The sequence below is a fragment of the Rhinoraja longicauda genome, chromosome 16 (assembly GCF_053455715.1).
Source record: "Rhinoraja longicauda isolate Sanriku21f chromosome 16, sRhiLon1.1, whole genome shotgun sequence".
Lineage (NCBI taxonomy): Eukaryota > Metazoa > Chordata > Chondrichthyes > Rajiformes > Arhynchobatidae > Rhinoraja > Rhinoraja longicauda.
This window is the reverse complement of record NC_135968.1, coordinates 39,679,403-39,702,328: the sequence shown is the minus strand read 5'-3', so window position 1 is coordinate 39,702,328 and position 22,926 is coordinate 39,679,403. Positions and strand designations below refer to the sequence as shown.

The following is a 22,926-nucleotide window of genomic DNA, read 5'->3' as shown; positions in this document are numbered from 1 at the left end:
ATCTTGCAGGGTCCTCCAACCATTTAACCCTGAGGGGCTGGGCCCTGCGCTTCGACTCTCAAACATTTCACCGGTTGAGTCTTTGGGAATGAAATACTAAGGAACATGTTGACATATTGATAAGCTTGGTACAGTGAATAAAAATATTGCAAGTCTTGCTTATATAACTGTATAATTATTACTAAGCTCTGTAATTTTACAAATAAAGGCTATTAAAAAAAAAAAACATAGTTGGACAGAGAAACTTAAACAAGATGAATAAAATATTTATGTTACCATTCTGGTTCCTGAGTGCAAATGAGATTAGCCCATCTCTGAAGCCCCTCGAAGTCTCAGTTGTTTAGAATGTTGACATCTGTCCCAATCCTAGCCCGAAGACCGTTTAGCTGTTAAAGTTCCTCATTATTGTTCTTGCAATGTCTCTTTGATGTTTGTGCAAATCAGAATCATGAACAGATTTTTTTCCCATAACAATTTTACAAAGACCGTTTAGTTGTTAAAGTTCCTAATTTTTGTTCTTGCAATGTCTCTTTGATGTTTGTGCAAATCAGAATCATGAACAGATTTTTTCCCATAACAATTTTATTTGAACAAAGTGAATTATTAGATTGAAAAACTGCCATCTTACAAAGCTTTCGGGCCTTGCATGCTCTGTAAAATTCATCAGTGACTCTGACTGTATCTTTTTGCTGGAAGCTTTGCCCACTTCATTGAATCCAGATAAACTGCAGATAGACATCAACATGAAAATCTGGTTCGAAGCAGATTTGAGTTGGATTATCAGATTGAAGTATGAGACTTTGAAATAAAACACATTTGTTTGAATTGAATGCACTTCACGACAGTATATAGCAGATTAGGTTTACTATAACAAGATTAAATATGACTAGCATTTGAGAAGGTTTTGTGAAGTATTATGCTATTTCCATGCAATTATATCAATCAGTCTGATAACACTTATTCAGTGTGGCATTCAAAGGTTAGTACTGTTTCTTCAAGCTGCCTGACATAATGTTCTTGTTCCAAGCTACTTTAGCACCACAGATTGGTCAAGTAACAATTATAAAAATTATAAAACAGTCAACTCACGAAAGTCAAAAATCAGCTAAGGTCAATTGAGAAAGAGTTAAAAATGAAGCCTGCACAACATATTTCAACTACTCAAGCCTTCACAATTTTTTAATTTATCTTAATGACATTCAAGCAAAAAACATGATAAACATACAACAGCACTGGCATTTAAAGGTATTACAATTTGCTTTGTACAAAGACCAATATTTTGAAGTTTCTGGATCTCTGTGTGAAATCCAACTTATTAAGGCTAGCGAAAGACAGAGAGCCGGACTTTTCCATTGAGTAAACCAGTACAACATTTACTTCACTTGCACTGGCACTAACGGGAATTGTACGATTGGCTGGTTCGGTAAACTAAAAATGATTACTTTAATACACTAAGCCAAGTCAGCAGTAACACAGTCTTATTTTATGCACAATGGTTTCCAGTACATGTGGAAAGCAACGGAATGGTACGGCAAGCAGAAGCAATTCAGAAACACTGGGACTAAGTTTCACCTTCTTTCTTTAGGCAGATTATCACAGAAGACCTCGGATTTTCATTGCCATCATTTACAAGGGAATGAAAACAGACAAGGCTCCAGATAACTGCATGATCTAATCTTGTCAAATTCACTGCCCAGAGTAATCGGGTGAAAAAAGTCGCCCAGTGCCTCTTCTCAAATGCAGCCATTCCAATATTACTAGGTCATCACCAACAACACTTAACACATTTCCACAGCTATGTTAAAGTTTAAACATAAAAATGCACCTTTACATAATGTGTCAGGAAAATTATACCTTTTCGGTTCACTAAAATGTAGTCTTGCTAATTGTGAAAACATTTTGAACAATTACCCTGTGAACAGTGCCTACCTAAGAAATATCAGCCTGAACCTCTGTAGTTTAAGTTACTTCTGGCATGTGGCTGTAGAAGGTTATTCAAATACTTTAAAAATCTTTGCAACCGATGTGTGTGTTACATTGTTTTATACTGTCACATCCTTGTGGAAATACAAAGTAAATGACACATTACCTTCAATATCACTATCATGCTTTCAAATGAACACAAATACAACTTTACATAGTCACAACGGTGAAACAATAGCTGTCTTAATGTTTATTACATCCCAATTAAATCAAATATTAATATAAATTAATGGGGTTTTTTACAATACAAAAACCGTACCTCTTGAATTATTTGGCAGATCAAAAAGTTTACAAATGCATCATTTATCAGCTAAAGGCAATACGCCATGACCATCTTTTGCAGAAAATACTGTACTGCACTCTGCTGCTTGTTCGGATATATCTGAGCCTCAGATGACAAAACCTGCAGCAATATTAGGGCTCTGAGATTATCACTTCAATCAGATTCATCAGGATGAAATTCAGCCCAGAGTTGTAATGTTAGAACGGCCACCAGGGGGTGCACTGATGCGCTGGGTGGAACGGCGAGGAATGTGATCATCGGCCTGGGAACCTGGAAGAGACACAAGGCAACACAATCTGTGATGTGACGTTGCGGCCATTCCAAAGGAATGGTTCACCGTGAACATAAGCATTTGCAGGAGGCACGACACCCCGTCCTTTCACCTCCTCCTTTCCAATAATCCAGGCCCCCCCCCCCCACAATCTCTCCAGGTGAAACACTGGACCATTTGCACCTCTGATCTATTGTACTGTGTTTGGTGTTTGCAAAGTGGCCTTATCTACATTGGAAAAACTAAACACAAATTGGATGACCACTTTGAAGAGCATTTGCAATGAGTCTGCAGGGCAAACCCGACCTTTTTGTTGAAACAACAAACGGACACAAAGTGCTGGAGTAACTCAGAGAGTCAGGCTGCTTCTCTGGAGAACATGGATAGGTGACGATTCGGATCGGGACCCTTCTTCACCCTTCCATCAGTCTAAAGAAGGACCCCGACCCGAAACGTCACCTCTCCATGTTCTCCACAGATGTTGCCTGACCCGCTGCGTTACTCCAGCACTTGGTGTCATGACCTTCCTGTAGCCTGGCACTTTAATTCATCATTCCAGTTCCACTCGGACCCAGCTGTCTGTGTGCTGTTGCCGTGAAATGGTGGCGCAGCGGTAGAGTTGCTGCTTTACAGCGAATGCAGCGCCGGAGACTCAGGTTCGATCCTGACTACGGGTGCTGCACTGTAAGGAGTTTGTACGTTCTCCCCGTGACCTGCGTGGGTTTTCTCCGAGATCTTCGGTTTCCTCCCACACCCCAAAGACGTACAGGTATGTAGGTTAATTGGCTGGGTAAATGTAAAAATTGTCCCTAGTGGGTGTAGGATAGTGTTAATGTACGGGGATCGCTGGGCGGCACGGACTTGGTGGGCCGAAAAGGCCTGTTTCCGGCTGTATGTGTATGATATGATATGAACCCAATGCATTTTTGAGGAATAACATCTCATCTTCCATCTGAGCACCATGCAGCCTTGAGGACTCAATATTATAGAGTCATAAAGTTATACAGAATGGAAACAATCTCTTCAGATCAGTTTGTTCATGCCAGCCAAGATGCCCACCTGAACTGGTCCCAATTGCTTTGTTTAATCCATATCTCACTAAATCTTTTCTATCCATATACATGTCCCATTGTACCTGCCTCTACAACATCCTCAGGCAACTAGTTCCATGTATTCAGCACCTTCTGTGTGATTTGTACAATATTCCTAGTACAGTCTCATCGATGTCTGTACAGCTGCAACATAGTGTACCACTTTTTCTACTCTATGCCTGCCCAATGAAGGCATACATGTCATAGGTATCACAAAATGCTGGAGTAACTCAGCAGGTCAGGCAGCATCTAGGAGAGAGGGAATGGGTGACATTTCGGGTCGTGACCCTTCTTCAGACTGAGCAAACATGTCATATGCTTCCTGTCCAACCTTGTCTTCCTGTGTCACCACTTTCAGGGAACTCTGTACTTATACCCCTAGATTGCTCTTTTCTACAACACTCTCCAATGCCTTTCCATTCACTGTGTATGACCTGCCCTGGTTTATCTATATACTAAAACTCTTGTTTGTTTGTTTGTTTGTTTGTTTGTTCGTTCCTGAACCACAGCTAAAATGGTACACGAAAGCGTGACAATATTAGGCCCACCTTACTCACCGTCGACCCTTTGGTGCTAATGGAAGAAGTTTCATTGAAATTGGTGTTATATTTTGAAATGTATTCATATTTTAAAGTTTAAATATATCTCCTAGGGAGGGAGGAGGGAGGGAGGGAGGGAGGGGGGGGGGAAGTCAAGGGGGGTTGAGGGGGATGGAGTGGGGGGGAAGGAGGTGGATGGGGAGGGGAGGGGGGAGGGGAAAGGGGAGGGGGGGTTGGAGAGGGTGCTGCACCAATGCAGGAGAGGTTTGGGCCCAACGGGTCCACTTGGTCTTTCCTAAATGCATCACTTTGTACTTGTCTGAGTTAAATTCCATCTGCCATTCCTTTGTCCAGTTTCCACGTTAATTTGGATCCCATTGCAACCTCAGACAACCTTCCTCACTACATCATCAATTTTAGATTAATCCGCAACTTAATAATCACATCACCTACATCCACATCCAAATTGCAGAGATGATGGACAACAGCGGACTAAGCATTGATCCCAGCAGCACACCAGTGATCGGAACTCCAACCTGAAAAACTGCCTCCATTTCCACTCTCTGGCTCCTTCCACCAAGCCAATTTCGTATCCAACTGGCTAGATCCCATATGATTTTACCTTCCAGACTAGCCTATGTTGCAGGAACCTGTTAAAAGCCTTGCTAAAGGCAATGTAGACAATGCCCTCTGCCCCGCCTTCATTAATCCTTCTGGTCATCTTTCAAGAAAATGCAATCAAATTCACGAAACACAATCTTCCATGCACAAGTCTGTGACAACTATCCCGAAACAGTCCCTACTTTTCCCAAATGCAGATGGTTCCTGCCGCTCAGAAAATCCCACCAGTTACTTTCCTGATCCCCTCCAGTAGCTTTCACCATTAAATCCTCTGACTTTATGCAACCTTCACTTGATGCCTGTACCAGAACTGTCCATTCTCCTGCAACTCATCCACTAATGATATTGGCTTAGCTGGCTCCATAGCAGAAGCGTCAATGTCGTGGGGCTGGAAACTGGAAGTGTCCTGAGCTAATTCTGCTACCACCACCATCTATTGTACAAGTGATGGCTCCCACTGATTGTCGCCGGAAGCTTGCGTCCTTTCCAGGACGGACGATGACAGTGATGTAACATTTGAAACATAGATAATGGACACAAAAGAAGAAGAAGGTATTTATTCACAAAATGCTGGAGTAACTCAGCAGGTCAGGCAGCATCTCGGGAGAGAAGGGATGGGTGACGGTTCGGGTCAAGACCCTTCTTCAGACTGATGTCAGGGGGCGGGTCAAAGGAAGGATATAGGTGGAGACAGGAAGATAGAGGGAGATCTGGGAAGGGGAGGGGAAGAGGGGGACAGAGGAATTATCTAAAGTTGGAGAAGTCGATGTTCATACCACTGGGCTGCAAGCTGCCCAGGCAAAATATGAGGTGCTGTTCCTCCAATTTCCGGTGGGTCTCACTATGGCGAAAGAAGAAGAAGTTTGGCTTAGCTTTGTCCTATCCATTCGTCTTTCCACTTCCTCTATAATGTTTTCTTTCTATTCCGGTATTAATGAAAGATCTTTGACTTGAAATATAATTCCCTTTCTAAAGATGCTGCCTGTCCTGCTGAGTAATTCTGGCGTCTTCTGATTTCACACCCATCAGATTTGTAGACTTCAAAGATAAAAACTGATCCCAAAGGAAGTAAGGCAAGGAAGCCTGGAGCCTGAGGGTCTTTATTTAGAACGTGTCGAGCAGCTGGAACAAGAGGTAGACAGCGACTATTGTCGTGGTTACCGATGTTCAAAATGAAGCAGATGACACGGAGAACTCTTCAAGAAGTTGAAAGCCTTTATTTGCAAACAACGGCTGGAACAATCAGGATGTCAACCATCTGACTGCCCACTTAGTACATCGGGCAGCCTATTTTTATAGGATTCTTTCAGCCTTATCTTCTTTTCCTTATCTCGCCCTCACACTCCTCTTTACAGTTATTCATCTCTTTGTAGTCACCCTGTTTACCCTACCACCATTAAACCTCACTCATTGATGAATGTCTGTATTCCCTAAAATGTTTCCTTCCACTCTGCCACCATTAAACTTTCAAGTAATCCCCCACTCATTGATGGATGTCTGTATTTCCTAAAATGTTTCCTTCAACCCTTATCTTCTATCCTGGTTCACCCATCAATGTTTCTCCTCCTCCTGAGAAAATGTTTCAGACACGTGTCAAGGAATGTCTAGAGTGCCTTAATTAGTTACAGAGAGACACAATGTCTAAAGCGCCTAAATTAGTTACAGAGAGGCACCTAATGCCTAAGTAGTTACAAACCTTAAACAACAATGTCTAATGTATAAAATAATATCGTATTATCTCCCATACTATCAGGGGATATTCCTGTTCAGCTTCCACAATGTCTTATCCCAGTTAGGGTGAGAGATTGCAGGGCGAGGCAAAGGAGACAAGGGCTTCCTTAAAAGAAACATACAAATTAACATTTCCCAAGGCAAACTAAGTGACCCCTAGGTCATAGAAACATAGAAAATAGGTGCAGGAGTAGGCCATTCGGCCCTTCGAGCCTGCACCGCCATTCAATATGATCATGGCTGATCATTCAGCTCAGTAGCCTGTACCTGCCTTCTCTCCATACCCCCTGATCCCTTTAGCAAAAAGGGCCACATCTAACTCCCTCTTAAATATAGCAAATGAACTGGCCTCAACTACCTTCTGTGGCAGAGAATTCCACAGACTCACCACTCTCTGTGTGAAGAAATGTTTTCTCATCTCGGTCCTAAAAGACTTCCCCCTTATCCTTAAGCTGTGACCCCTGGTTCTGGACTCCCCCAACATCAGGAACAATCTTCCCGTATCTAGCCTCTCCAACCCCTTAAGAATTTTATATGTTTCTATAAGATCCCCCCTCAGTCTTCTAAATTCCAGCGAGTACAAGCCCAGTCTATCTAGTCTTTCCTCATATGTAAGTCCCGCCATCCCAGGGATCAATCTGGTGAACCTTCTCTGTACTCCCTCTAAGGCAAGAACGCCTTTCCTCAGGTTAGGAGACCAAAACTGCACACAATACTCCAGGTGCGGTCTCACCAAGGCCCTGTACAACTGCAGCAGAACCTCCCTGCTCCTAAACTCAAATCCTCTTGCTATGAATGCCAACATACCATTCCTGAACACCACCAAAGCGATCAACTAATATACACACAAAACGCTGGAGTACCTCAGCGGGTCAGGCAACATCTCTGGAGAAGAGGAATAAGTGGTGTTTTGTGTTGAGACCTTCCTTCAGCCAGTCTGAAGAAAGGGTCTCGACCTGAAACGTCTCCTATTCCTTTTCTCCAGAGATGCTGCCTGACCCGCTGAGGTACTCCAGCGGTTTGTGTCTATCTTCGATGTAAACCAGCACCTGCAGTTCCTTCCTGCACAACGTGATCAACTACCTGGATAAATACTGCACAAAGTCCTCCTGCGTTGAACGATGATTCCCAACTCCGCTTACGTTTAAGGCTTCCTGCTACATTTCTGTATGTTCTGTGAGTGGCACCTTGTGTACGCCCCTGCCACATAGAGTCATCTCCATCAGCATTGCTCCACTTTATGGGGGTTCCCACACCGGGAGAAGGTTAATGTAGCCACCCATGCCAAACTCCTACAGAGGGCCTGCCAGACCATCAAGTCTTCTCATGCACAGGCCCTTCTTCCTGGCATGTCCCTCGTTGATCTTGATTGGTATTTCTGTTATCTTCTTGAGAATAGGACCTCTCTCCCTCTCTCCTGCTCTGCTTGTTTCCTCCATGGCTGCTGCTGGATAATCGCCAGGTGGAGTTTGTATATGAAGTGCCGTGCAGCAAAACACCAGCACAGACTTAAGACTGGGTGAGATCCCACAGGGTACTGCACAGATTTCACCTGGTACTGGTGGACCATCTTGTTGCTCAAATAGGGTTCTGGCCAAAATCGCAATTTATTTTGCACAGGATCTGATTGGGCATCTGCACTAAATACAAACAAAAATAGACAAAGGGCGGCACCGTGGTAGAGTTGCTATCTTACAGCGCGTGGTAGAGTTGCTACCTAGATCGATCCTGTCGGTGTGGAGTTTGTACGTTATCCCCGTGACTGCATGGGTTTCCTCCGGGTGCTCTGGTTTCCTCCCACACTTCAAAGATGTATAGATTTGTAGGTTAATTGGCTTCTGTACAAATAAAAATTGTAAAATTGTCCCAGGTGTGCAGAGTAGTGTTAGCGCTGGGGTGATCGCTGGTTGGCGTGGAATTGGTGGGCCGAAGGGCCTGTTTCCGCACTGCATCTCTAAAGTCTAGAGTAAAGATGCCGTCCAACTACTAGGCAAGACATGTCAGGATGTGCTACATACCATCATTCACAGATGTAGAATGATGATCTCACATTTGAGATTTGAGTTTTCTTTAGGCGTTCCGCATTAGGAAACATAGAGATGTTATCTCAAGCTGTGTTTCACTCATTGACGTGTTATGTTCTGGACAAGGTGGGCCTACGCAACAGATTTGAGGGGATTTTATGTTCCAGCTGATTACTGATGCTCAAATTAAGAATAGTTATGTAGAGAGGATCACTTGGTTCACAATGGAGAGTTATACTTTACTGGCCTCTTATGAAAAGCGTTTCTATATAAGGGAGCCTGTCATACTCCAGCCTTTTTCACTCAGCAGAGAGAGGGAGCTGTAGATACCGGTGGGTTTCTGATGTTGACCATCCCTCTACCTGCACAGATGCTGCCTGACCCACTGGGTTCCTCCAGCAGATTTTTGACTCCAGATCATGACATCTGCAGCCTCTTGTGTCCCCTTTTTCCTCCTTATTCTGCATGTTTTTACTTTTCTTCAACCTTTGTTGTCTTGCGGAATCTGCTTTCGGGTCTCTTTCACTTTGCTAAATTGCATGATGCACCCAACATTGCATGTAATGCAGGGCAAATTGGACCAATGCAGATAACAAGATCACTTCACTGTCCCGGAACCTAGATGGTTCTGTTGTATCGGTTGGTTGTTAGCTGCTGCAGTTGCAAAGTGCAGGGAAGTTGAGGTTGAACCTTGTTCCCGAGAAACTATCCATCCGGCCACTCCTTGCTGCTAATTATATACGGCACTGCTGTATGGATGAAAGAAGCACATCTTCTCCCCGGAAGGATGGAACTCATCATTGGAAATGTCCTCTCTTGGCCCACCATAACGCGTGCATTGAGGGAGTGGAATCCTTTGACGTTCATGAACAGACATTCATAAAGGTGGCACAGTAATACAATGGTAGAGTTGCTGCCTTAGTCAGAGGATCAGAAGTAGGCTGATCAGCCCAATGTGTCTACTCCGCCACTCAATCATGGCTGATCTATCTTTCCCTCTCAACCCCATTCTCCTACCTTCTCCCCATAATCATTGAAACAGGTACTAATCAAGAATCTGTCAATCTCCACCATAAAAATATCCACTAACTAGGCCTCCACAGCCAACTGTGACAATGAATTCCATCGAGTCACCTCACAGCGACCCAGATTTGATCCTGACTATGGGTGCTGTTCATATGGAGTTTGTACATTCTCCCTGTGACCGTGTGGGTTTCCTCCGGGTGCTCCGGTTTCCTCCCACGTTTCATGGACATGCAGGATTGTAGGTTAATTGGCTTCTGTACAATGTCCCTAGTGTGATTTTTTAGATTTAGAGATACAGCGCAGAAACAGGCCCTTCGGCCCACCGATCCCCGCACATTAACACTATCCTACACCCACTAGGGACAATTTTTTAAAAACATTTGCCCAGCCAATTAACCTACAAACCTGTACGTCTTTGGAGTGTGGGAGGAAACCGAAGATCTCGGAGAAAACCCACGCAGGTCACGGGGAGAACGTACAAACTCCGTACAGTACAGCACCATAGTCGGGATCGAACCTGAGTCTCCGGCGCTGCATTCGCTGTAAGGCAGCAACTCTACCGCTGTGCCGCCGTGCCGCCCACGGTGGAGGATTGAACTAGTGTATGGGGTGATCGCTGGTCGGTGTGGACTTGATGGGCCGAAGGGCCTCTTTCCACGCTGTAACTCTAAACTAAACGACACTAAACATAAATTATTAAAGGAAACCGTATGAGTGCACACATGCTGTCAATGGACCCCTGGATTCATGGAAAGCACCACTAGTGCAACACGGTGCGCTGCGGCCTCACGGACCATCAGAGAGGTCCTGGTAGGATTTGATGTTGCTGAAGGATGGGCGATGACTGAAGTCTCCTTGCAGATCGGCATGTGCAATACCGCCAGGAATGGATGCTGCCGGTGGTGTCACCACTGAGATACTCACTGGACGAGGAGACCTCAGCAGGATCTCAAATGCTGTTAAAATGCTCACTGTTGGCTGTTACTCACTCTGGGTTTTGATAGGTGAGTGAGAAGCCATTAGACACATCCATAGGCTCCTCGTCAGGTTCGCCAATGTTAACACTAGTCAAATTTGCCAATGTTAGCAAACATCATAATAATATAATAATAATAACGGTAGAGTTGCCGCCTTACAGCGAATGCAGCGCCGGAGACTCAGGTTCGATCCTGACTACGGGCGCCGTCTGTACAGAGTTTGTACGTTCTCCCCGTGACCTGCGTGGGTTTTCTCCGAGATCTTCGGTTTCCTCCCACACTCCAAAGACGTCCAGGTTTGTAGGTTAATTGGCTGGGCAAATGTAAAAATTGTCCCTAGTGTGTGTAGGATAGTGTTAATGTGTGGGGATCGCTGGGCGGCGTAGCCCCGGTGGGCCGAGGGGCCTGTTTCCACGCTGTATCTCTAAATCGAAATCGAAATCAAAAAATATATATATTCCTTTATTTGTCCCTCACCGGGGAAGTTTTCATGTGGAATATGCTCCTAATTCTGCTTTGTTTTCTATGACAATCTTATCGTAGAATGTTCGACTCCAACATGCATTGGCATGTGTACAGGTGGGTGTTGGGCAAGTGTCATCATTTGGTATGCACCTGACACTGGGAGGATATAAGACATGCTAATGCAAGAAGCACCTGGAAACAAAGACCAATTTCACATCTGACTCCATTTCACCTGGAAATTATTTACTCCGCATTTTGAAACTGGGCTGCGATCCACTAAAAACAGAGAGAATACAATACAATTTCTAGGTTTGTAAGTTTCAATTAAATGCAATAGGTGACCTGAAAGCCTCTTTTTGTAATCCAGGTTAAGGAAAAATTGATGACCAGGAAACCCCCCTTGCTCTTTAAATACTGTGGTCAAATTAATTACATCCATATGATCAAGTGGATGGATATTTGACATTCCACGAATACAATACCTTAAACAATATAGTACTTCCCCACACCCCCATTCCTTTCCACAGATTTTGTGAACTCTCTCTAATCATGTTATGCTAAAATGCCCTGTTATCACTTTCTTAATAATGGATTCCATATTTTTGCTCGACAACTGAGGTCAAGTTAACTCATTTACAATTTCACGTTTATTTCTCTCTTTCCCATTTTGAAAACAGCGTTACATTTACTACCTTCTTATCCACATGACTCTTACTAGACGAAGGAAGTCTCGAAAAGTCCCTGTGATTGCACATAATCATCAGTGTACCACCTTTTACAACTTTAGAACATGACATTCAGAAGATCTGTTGGCATAATTGTACTAATTTCTTGAAAATTCCTTCTTTATTAACATTAAATGCTTTACTTTTGTCCTCTTAAGTCCTTACTCTCGTGATGGTCCACTATATCTGGAATGTGTATTGTGTCTTCTATGATGAAGACTGATACTAAACATTTGCTTAATGCCCCTATCTTTTTCTTATCCCAAATTATAACTCTACTTGACTCTCGCTTTAAGACTCCAGATTTTACTATCTCTACAACCTTCCTATTTACATACCTTACAAGCTCTTATATCTATACTCTTATTGATAAAGGGATCAAAGCGACTTGAAATCAAGTTCATCTCATGACCAAAGTGAGGATTTAAACTATATGGCACCATTTAATCAAACATTTGTTTTACCAGCCAGAGTGAATCCAGATTGGTGAAGGTTTCGTGGAGGCTGAACAGGTTGTTTAGCTGGAGACATCCGAGCAGATGGAATTGGTGTCATGGCTCTGGGAACCAGAGTGACATCTTGGACAGGACCATCATAAATCCCTCTTGGAACACCTCGGATCTCAGCCAGCTGTAAAAGATAATTAAGTTTTGATACTGTTCTATTGAGTGGCAAGTAATAATGTGACCTTACCCAAATACAACTAATTATGAGGCAATTTTTACAGGCAAAATCTTAATATGGTTCAGGATAATTTAGATATTCTTTCAGGGATATACGTTTCTGGCCATTCAAAACAAAATGGTATTTATTTCTTCAGTTAGCAGCATTATGCATGGCGTTTCCACGAGATTGTCTCACTTTTCATGTATGTGTGTGCTGGTTTGAGATGGCTCTGCTTTAAATGAGATAGATCTTCGGATGAATGGTGAGTTGGCCGAGCTAACTGAGAGGACACTGTCTCTGAGAGGAGTGATCTTCCAGACATGATCTCATGGCAAGAGTCAAGCTTATCGTTGATTCATGAGATTCTACGTGACGCTTCCAATCAATGATGGTTGTCCCTTCCTGAATTTCCCTGCACAATGTTTCCCCGCGTTATGCCAATTTGGGTAATGGAAATTCACAGGAACTTGTTAAATTTGATTGGAGTAAGTTCTTTGCAGGCAAAGGAGAAATCCAGAATGTGGGATGATTTTAAAAGTGTGATAGCAAGAGTTCAGGGCATGCATGTTTCTGCTAGACTAAAGGGCAAGGCAGGTTGGAGTAAGGAATGTTGGATGACGAGAGAAATTGAGGAATCTGGTCGGGGAAAAAGGAAGCATAGGAAAGGTCTAGGCAGCTGGCATCAAGTGTATCCTTGAGGAGTTTCAGGAACTGAGAAGCAAACTTAAGAATAAATAAAAAAGGGCAAAGAGGGGTAGGAGATAGCTCTGGCAGACAATATTAAGGAAAATCCAAAGAGATTTTACATACATTAAGGGAAAGAGGGTAACTAGCGAGAATATAGCCCTTCAGAAACCAAAGCAGTCATATCTGCTGGAGTCACAGGAGATGGGCAAGATCCTCAATGAGTATTTCTCCTCTGTTATTATCATGGAGAATGTCACTGAAGACCAGGGAACTTGGGTCAGTTCCTGGAGATACCTCGAGAAGAGTCAGTATTACGGTCAAGGAGGTGCTGAACATCCTGTCTATGAAGTTAGATAAATTTCCTGGGCTTGATCAGATATATCCGAAGAGACTGTGGGAAGCTGGAGAAGAGATTGAGGGTGGCCTAACTGAATATACAAATCATCATTGTACATGGGTGAGGTGCCGGAAGACCGGAGGGTGGCTAATGTTGTGCTCTATTTAAGAAGGGTTGCGAGGGGAAGCCTAGGAACTACAGCCCAGTGAGCCTAACATTTCTATTAGGCAGTTATTGGAGAGGATTGGGATATATATGCATTTGGATAGATAGGGGCTGATTAGCGATGGTCAGCATGGTAGGGTGCTCTGGAAAGTTAGATCGCATGGGATCCAGGAAGAGCTAGCTGACTGGATAGAGAATTGGTTTCATGGAAGGAAGCAAAGGGTAATGGTACAAGGTTACTTTTTGGACTGTGACCAGAGGTGTGCCACAGGGATCAGTGCTGGGCCCATTACTCTTTGTGGTTTATATCAACGATTTGGATGCGAATGTAGAAGACATGATTAGCAAGTTTGCAGATGTCACTAAAGTGGATGGTGTCATAGATAGCTAAGATGGTTATCAAAAATTACAGCAGGTTCTTGATCAGTTGGGCTGAGGAATGGTTTGGGGAGTTTAATACAGATAAGTGCGAGGTGTTGCATTTTGGGAAGTCAAACCAGGGCAGGACCTTCACAGTGAATGACAGGGTCTGGGGAGTGTTGTCGAGCAGAGGGTTTCTAGGAGTGCAGGTACACAGATCCCTCAAAATAGCATCACAGGTAGATTGGGTGGTCAAGAAGGCTTTCAGTCCACTAGGTTTCATCAGTCACGGTGTTGTGTATAGAAGATGGGATGTTATGTTGCAATTGTACAAACTTTGGTGGGGGCGCATTTTAAGTACTGTGTTCAGTTTTGGTCACCGTGGTATAGGTAGAATGGTGTTAAGCTGGAAAGAGTACAGAGAATATTCACGAGGACGTTGACAGGACTTGAGGGCCTGAGCTATAGGGAGAGGTTGGGCAGGCTAAGACTTTATTTCTTGGAGTGCATGAGGGGTGATCTTATAAAAGTGTATTAGATCATGAGGGAATAGATAGGGTGAATGCATAGAGTCTTTTACCTAGAGTAGGGGAATCAAGAATCTGAGGACATAGGTTTAAGGTGAAAGGGTAACAATTTTCACACAGAGGGTGGTGGGTATATGCAACGAGCTGCCAGAGGTGGTAGTTGAGGAAAATACTACAACAAATTTATGACATTTGGATAGGAACTTGGACAGGACAGGTACTTGGATAGGAGAGATTTAGAGGGATAAGGGCCAAATGCAGGCATGTGGGGCTAGTTTTGATTAAGCATCTTGGTCGGAACGGGCAAGTTGGGCCGGACTCTATGACTCTGACTCAAATAAGATTAATTCTCAAAATCATTGCTCGCAGAATCAATAGATTCCATTCATCACGTGAGTGTAAAATTTAGAAGTGGTAACCAGCAAAATCGTCCACAATCTGTTAACCGCTTATAATCTCAACATTTCTATAGCTTTTCTTTTTGTTCTAATTGAGTAGGAATGTGGCCATGAAGACTCGTGAACTGGGGCGTCAAGTTCGGCAACATCTAGGGCGGCACGGTGGCGCAGCGGTAGAGTTGCTGCCTTACAGCGAATGCAGCTCCGGAGACTCAGGTTCGATACTGGTGCTGTCTGTACGGAGTTTGTACGTTCTCCCCGTGACCTGCGTGGGTTTTCTCCGAGATCTTCAGTTTCCTCCCACACTCCAAAGACGTACAGGTTTGTAGGTTAATTGGCTGGACAAAATGTAAAAATTGTCCCTAGTGGGTGTAGGATAGTGTTAATGTGTGGGGATCGCTGGGCGGCGTGGACCCGGTGGGCCGAAGAGCCTGTTTCTGCGCTGTATCTCTAAATCTAAATCTAAATCAAAGAAAGAGGGGAAAGGTGGTTGAGCACTTCCACAATAAAGCATGAACTCGGGGCTATACTGTACTCGATCAACATTGAAAGCTTGAAATTGGCATATTCACCAACCTCCTGCTCAAAGAACTGCGGCTATGAATTACATTTAAACCAAGGCTTGCAACCAAGCCTTTTTGCCTGGACCAAAACAAGTTAAAAATACTGCTAAGTAACGAAGTAAATGCTCCTTCCGTACCACGATTGCACGCATTTCACTCAATACTCCATGCTCAATATCCTTTGTAAAATAGTTGTACTTTTATATATTTTCAAATTTCAAGCAGACTTTTTATTTTAAAAAAAGAGAATTAATTCCCATTCGTCAAATTATTGATTTATTAATTTCAACCCCTATATTTCTATTCTGGAAACATAACCATTGAACTGATGGGACACCCGTTTATCCAGTGAAGAAGATATTTATTTCTACAAATTGTAGAGATATCAATTGAAGTTTCTCCTCACAATTGGTATGAGGTTAATTGGCTGGGTAAATGTAAAAATTGTCCCTAGTGGGTGTAGGATAGTGTTAATGTGCGGGGATCGCTGGGCGGCACGGACTTGGTGGGCCGAAAAGGCCTGTTTCCGGCTGTATATATATGATGATATGATATGAATTAATGACCTAATATTGATGCAGAAAGATCAAACACTTTACCTTGCTTCTTGCCTTTATTCTTTTGTAAACGTAGTCCGGGAATGTTTTTTTGGGAATGAAGCGTCCGGATCCCTCTGTGGCATGAATGGTCCCGTATTCAAAGACTATTTTACCTTGGCTTACAACGACTGAAGGAGCTCCATGGCATTCCATCCCTTCAAAGATGTTGTACTCAATTGCCTAGGAGACATAATGCAGCAACGATATCAGTTTGCATCTCACACCATTTAGTGTGCACTTGACGTGACCATTTTACAAAGTTGACTTTCAATACCCATATTGTTAGTCGCTCCTGCGCTAACTTAAAAAAAAAAATTAAAGTAAATGCCTAACTATTGGATTTCAGCTGTATCACCAAGGTGGCACAGTGGTGCCTCAGATTCAATCCTGACCTTGGGTGCAGTCTGGTCTGTGTGAAGTTTGCATGTTCCTCCGTTGACCATTTGTGTTTCTCCTAGAAGCTCTGGTTTCCTCCCATGTACCAAAGATGTACTGGTAGGTTAATTGGCCACTGTTAATTCCCCTTGTGTGACTGATAAGTAGGATTGGTGAATGTCAAAGAACAACATGTGGGAGGTTACAGGGAAATGGGTGGGGAATGGTTCTCACAGGTTTGCTCTGAAAATGGGCATAGAGTAATCGGGATGAATGGCCATCTTATAACGTCATGGAAATATATACTTGTAGAGCATTAAAAATGACTTTGCCAAAACACTAGCACCCAATTATGTGCCCGCTGAGAAAGTAATCAAAATGAGGTTTGAAATAGCTTTAGGGTGACCCAGAAAGAAGTTTAAAAATGGGAAGAATGCAGTTTCTAGGCCGAATCGAACACTGCTGTCAGCACTTTGCAGTGTCGTAGTCATAGAAGGGTGCCAGCTCTGTAACGAGCACTGCCCGTGACAGCCAGAAGTCAGCAGTATACGTTATTGTAGTCTTGAGGGGGTGAGATGCCACAGTGAAGAGGAAAAGTTACTTAAATTTTCAGAAATGTACTTTGTGATCTTGGTGGGTGAAACGCAAGCCAGAAAGGAGGCTGTGTGCTTTGAGGGAGGGGATGGAGGCAAAGGTGAGGGTTGCAGGAGACGTGAAAGCCAACATTCATCACACCCACAGATACGTGTACACACATGCACAAACATACATGCTAACACTTGTGCACATCTGCTTCTTCTAGTACTGAGGGCAATGGGGGATGCTGGACTCTTGTATAGATGGGCTGGGGGACGCTGGACTCTTGTATAGATGGGCTGGGGGATGGCCAGTGGGGCAGACATTTGTGTAATTTGAGTGCTGGTGTGTTTCGTCCCACTGATGTATGTCCTTGAGGTTCTTAACACCAGTTGAAATGCTTCCTTTCCACTTGGAGCACAAGCCAGAAGATCCCGAGGAGTCAATGCAGATGTTGCATTTCTTCAAGCAAGCTTTCAGTCCATCATTGAATCTTTTTTTCTGACCACCTGGTAGTTTGATGCCGTGATATGTAAAGTGGCTGTTTCAGGAGTGTAGTGCCGAGCATGCAAACATAATCCCATTACATCGAGGGAGACCCCGTCGATGAGCTGGTCCTCATCAGAAAGGGCCGAATCAGCATTGAGAAGCTGTGATGAAGTCTGACCTTTGGTCTTTGGTCAATATTCTCCACTGTGAGAAATTGACTGAATTTCCTAAGCGACATTTCAACATACATCTCTTGCTGCGTTACATTTCATTGACTATGCCTAATGATGGTAGCGCATCACAGAACAGGGCAAGGAAAGAACTTGACTCAATCAATCCTGTATCCAAACTGGAAGTGCTCGATGTAATGAAAGCAGAAAACATTGGAAACACACGGCAATCAGGAAACATTGTTTAGGTTGACAGACTTCTGCAAGGCAGCAGGGGATGAGAGGGCAATGATCTACTATTTCAATTCTAGTCCTGTCTGCCTGCGTGGCACAGTGGCACCAGCAGTAGAGTTGCTGCTTTACAGCGCCAGAGAACTGGATTCGACGCTGACTACAGGTGCTTGTCTGTACGGAGTTTGTACGTTCTCCCCGTGACCTGCGTGGGTTTTCCCCGGGAGCTCCGGTTTCCTCCCACACTCCAAAGACGTACAGGTTTGGAGGTTAATTGGCTGGGTAAAATTATAAATCGTCCCTAGTGTGTGTAGGATCGTGTTAATGGGCGGGGATCGCTGGTCGGTGTGTACTCGGCGGGCCTGTTTCTGCGCTGTATCTCTAAACTAAACTAAAGAAGCTGTCACAGCAGCGAGTTTTTATTTTAGGTTGGCATCCGCTGGAGTAACTTCCTCTTTTGCTCAATAACTTTACTGTCTTTAGATATGAACAATTTTAACTTCAGTGAAAAATATCTGTGGCTGCATTTCAGCTTTTATTCTTGTATTAGCACACATTGCTCTTGCCAAACTGTGCCTCAAGCATACTGGGGATATCAGTGTTCTGTCTTCAAATACTACGCTTGAAGAAACAAGAGATGCAGGCAGAATGCTAATCAAAGGATTTGCATCTTGTACACTGCGTTTTCGTCTGCAATTTCTCAGGACAAAACATAGAAGGTAATGGCAATCAATGATACGAGGCAGCTCTGTTAACACATGACACTGTGAGGGTGGATTGGAGCATCTCTGAAGGAACATCAATTGTACTGACTTGAGATATTCTGCCTTCGTGGTGACTCGTGTTTTTTTATAGAGACTGTAAAAGTTACACCGAGGGAATGTAAACACTCGGTGTGTGAGAGGAGGCAACTCAGCAGTCGTCATTATCCCACCATATCAGGAAACTACACCTTCGTCAGTTATCTGCCTGTATCATTGGTTTCAGAGGACTTAGGTTGCAATGTCTCCGGTTGGCTGACGATGTGGATCCCAGAATCTAGATTGGAGACGTTATTATTCCAACTGAAATTTGTATGTATTGTAAACATCCTCATCAAATGTGACTTTACTTGATAAGACAATAGACAATAGGTGCAGGAGTAGGCCATTCGGCCCTTCGAGCCAGCACCACCATTCAATGTGATCATGGCTGATCATTCTCAATCAGTACCCCGTTCCTGCTTTCTCCCCATACCCCCTGACTCCGCTATCCTTAAGAGCTCTACCTAGCTCTCTCTTGAATGCCATGGGTAGAAATGCAGCCTCAATTGTTCTGGCTCACCCCAGTAATAATCAAGCATGTCAAAAGTTATGGCCCATCAAATGTGATCCAATTTAAATTCCTGCATGTGCCTCTCATTGCGCTAAGTATGATTATATGTTATGTGTGTTTTATTCCAAAATGTTGTTCTGAATGCGGCAGAATCTCAGAAGTGGACTATAATGTATAGACACAACTGCATATGCACATCGAAAAAGAGAGGAAGAATTTTGACCTCCAGATCTTTGTCAATGAGCACTCCAAGCAACGCTGGATTTTGTAGATAAGATCTGTTCAAGAACAGCATCCCCATCATGACCTAATAATAAGTCCACTCGGACTTCCAGCTATTAGGCAACTTTAGCAATTTATCTGAGCAATAAAACAATAACATTATTAACATTACCAGATTATGGGTCTTTGCCGAAATGATCTTGGCTGCTTCTGGATCCCAGATAACTAAATCAGCATCGGAACCAACAGCAATTCGGCCCTTTCTGGGATAAAGGTTGAAGATTTTTGCAGCATTGGTGCTTGTAACTGCTACAAATTCATTCTCATTCATCTTTCCTGTAATCTGCAATGTGCAAGTGATAAAAAAAATGTTTACAACAGTCATTTTACAAAGAATGTGCAATGAGTCACTGATTAGCTGTTATGTTGTACTTTCTGTTAAAATAAGACCAACAGCATTGTATGGTCAGAACCATCTCCGACTGCAAGCTCTGGGAATTTCCTTTTCTTTGCAGCATTGAATCAGCATAAAATCTGCCTGAATATTGGACAGATGGATCCAGAGTCACCGGAATATACAGCATAGAAAGAGGCCCTTCGGCCCAACTCATCAATGTTGACCAAGTTGCCCAGCTGAGCCAGTCCCATTTGTCTGTATGTTGGCTCATATCCCTCTAAACCATTTCAATCTTTGAACCCACCCAAACGTCTTTTAAATGGAGTAATGTTACCCACCTCTATCACTTCCCCTGGCAGCTCATTCCACATACCCACCATCCTGTGTGAAAAAGTTGTCACTTGGATTCTCTTTAAATCTTTCTTCTCTCACCTTAAATCTATGCCTTCCAGTTTTACACTTCCCTACCTGCGTGATTGTGACCATTCACCTTATCCCCCATACTTCTATAAGGCCCTAACTCAGCCTCCTACATTCCAGGTAGAAAAAAACCCAGGTTACCTTTACAACTCGAGGTTTTCAGTTTCAGTAACATCCATATGTATCTTTTATGTATCCCTGTCCCGCCTGCAATTGGTCCAAAACGCCGCAGCGAGACTTCTGACGGGTACCCGTAAAAGGGACCACATCACCCCGATTCTGGCCTCTCTCCACTGGCTCCCAGTACGGTACAGAATCAACTTCAAGCTCCTCCTATTCACATACAAAGCCCTAAACAGGCTTGCCCCCCCCCCCCCCTTATATCAAAAATCTTCTAACCCACCACTCTATCTCCAGGTCCCTCAGGTCGGCCGACTTGGGGCTACTCACTATCCCGTGGTCTAGGCTTAAGCTCAGGGGTGACCGCGCTTTTGCGGTTGCAGCTCCTAGACTGTGGAACACATCCCTCTCCCCATCAGAACTCCATCGACTCCTTTAAGTCCAGGCTCAAAACCTATTTCTACTCCCTAGCGTTTAAGGCACTCTGAGGGGGCGCTGTGAACTGTTTATGTATGTGCTGTTATGTTTGTGTGCCATTGTATGTTCGTTTCTTAGTGCTTGAACTGATGTACAGCACTTTGGTCAACGTGGGTTGTCTTTAAATGAGCTATACAAATAAAATTGACTTGACTTGACTTGACTTTTCTGCATCCCTTCCAGCTTAATGGCATCCTTCCTGAAAATTGGTGACTCAAACTGTACACAAAACTTCTAGTGTGCTCTAACCTGTGCCTTGTACAGACGCAACATAACGTTCTAATTCATGTGTTCAGTGCCCTGACTGACGCTGCCAGAATGACTTCTTCACCACCTTTTCCACCCACGTTGCCACTTTCAGAGAACGATTAACTTTAAATAGCTCCTTTCGCCAAAACTCCCTTTTCCCATCTCTTGTTCAGCCTTGATCTGCAGAAAGGAACTGGTTTAAACCGAAGATGGACACAAAAAAGCTGGAGTCCCGAGACTGAAATGCAGTCTGAAAAAGGGTCTCGATCCGAAACGTCACCTATTCCTTTTCTCCAGAGATGCTGTCTGACCCGCTGAAATACTCCAGCTTTTTGTGTCTATCTTCAGCCTTTCGCTAAGATGAGGAATTTCACTGTTCCTTGGTACACGTGACAATAATAAAATAAACTCTACTGAACCCAGGCACTTGTGAAAATATATCCGTCTTTTTGAGCCTTTTGGCATCTAGTTATATTTCTGGTCATCTACAGCTAAGCTGAAATCACTTACTTTAGAAATATTCAACAAAAGTATTCTATGGAATATGCTTCTCAGTCTGAAGAAGACTTGAGTCGGAGGAAGGATCCCGACCCGAAACGTTGCCTGTCCATGTTCTCCAGAGATGCTGCCTGACCCTCTTGAGTTACTCCAACACTTTGTATCTTTCTTTGGTAAGCCAACATCTGCAGTTCCTTTTCAATACAATGGTGTATGCTGCTTATTTTATAGTGTTTACATACCACAGCCTTATCCCAAATAATGGTCATCCTCTCTTCAATACCATTAACTCCCTCTGGGATCAGTCGGAAGTCATCTTTCCCGATGGCTTTCTGGGCAGTGGTGAATGCACAGTGGGCACTGCCAGTAACCTGCAAATCGCCACTGTGTTCAGAAGCAAATTAAAAGGCAAGTTACCACGTGTCAGATCCAAACATAGGAACATTGAAAAATAGGTGTAGGAGCACGCCATTTCAGCCCTTCGAGACAGCACCGCCATTCAATACAATCATGGCTGATCATCTAAAATCAGTAGTATAAGAAAATAACTGTGGATGCTGGTACAAATCGATTTATTCACAAAATGCTGGAATAACTCAGCAGGTCAGACAGCATCTCGGGAGAGAAGGAATGGGTTCTTCAGACTGAAGAAGGGTCTCGACCCGAAACGTCACCCATTCCTTCTCTCCCGAGATGCTGCCTGACCTGCTGAGTTACTCCAGCATTTTGTGAATAAATCTAAAATCAGTACCCCGGTTCCTGCTTTTCCCCCCATATCCTTTGATTCCTTTAGCCCGAAGAGCTAAATCTAATTTTCTCTTGAAAACACCCCAGTGAATGGGCCTCCACTGCCTTCTGTGGCAGAGAATTCCACAGATTCACAACTCTCTGGGTGAAAATGTTTTTTCTCATCTGAGTCTTAAATGGCCTACCCCTTATTCTTAAACTGTGACCCCTGGTTCTGGACTCCCCAACATCGGAAACATTTTTCCTGTATCTAGCCCGTCCAATCCTTTAAGAATTATATTTGTTACTCTCAGATCCCCTCTTATCCTTCTAAATGCCAGTGAATACAAGCCCAGCCGATCCATTCTTTCATCATATGTCAGTCCTGCCATCCCGGGAATTAACCCGGTGAACCTACGCTGCACTCCCTCAATAGGAATAATGTCTTTCCTCAAATGAGGAGATCAGAATTGCACATAATACTCCAGGTGCAGTCTCACCAGGGTCCTGTACAACTGAAGTAGGACCTCCTTGCTCCTAAACTCAAATCAAAGCTTTCAAGAGAGAGCTAGATAGAGCTTCTAAAGATAGCAGAATCAAGGGATATGGGGAGAAGGCAGGAAC

The 22,926-nt window shown here is 43.6% G+C and overlaps 1 protein-coding gene across 1 annotated transcript in view; it reads right to left on the bottom strand.

Moving 5' to 3' along the window:
• Window positions 1-1,151: 1,151 nt before the first annotated feature.
• Window positions 1,152-22,926, bottom strand: part of dpysl4 (dihydropyrimidinase like 4) — a 56,284-nt gene continuing 34,509 nt past the window's right edge. Inside the window, exons 10-14 of the mRNA XM_078413677.1 lie at window positions 21,819-21,960; window positions 19,588-19,758; window positions 16,039-16,218; window positions 12,201-12,366; window positions 1,152-2,536 (exon numbers count right to left, since the gene is read on the bottom strand). Coding sequence (XP_078269803.1) covers window positions 2,445-2,536; window positions 12,201-12,366; window positions 16,039-16,218; window positions 19,588-19,758; window positions 21,819-21,960 — 751 coding nt within the window. The 3' untranslated portion in view covers window positions 1,152-2,444. The remainder of the gene's footprint in view (window positions 2,537-12,200; window positions 12,367-16,038; window positions 16,219-19,587; window positions 19,759-21,818; window positions 21,961-22,926) is intronic.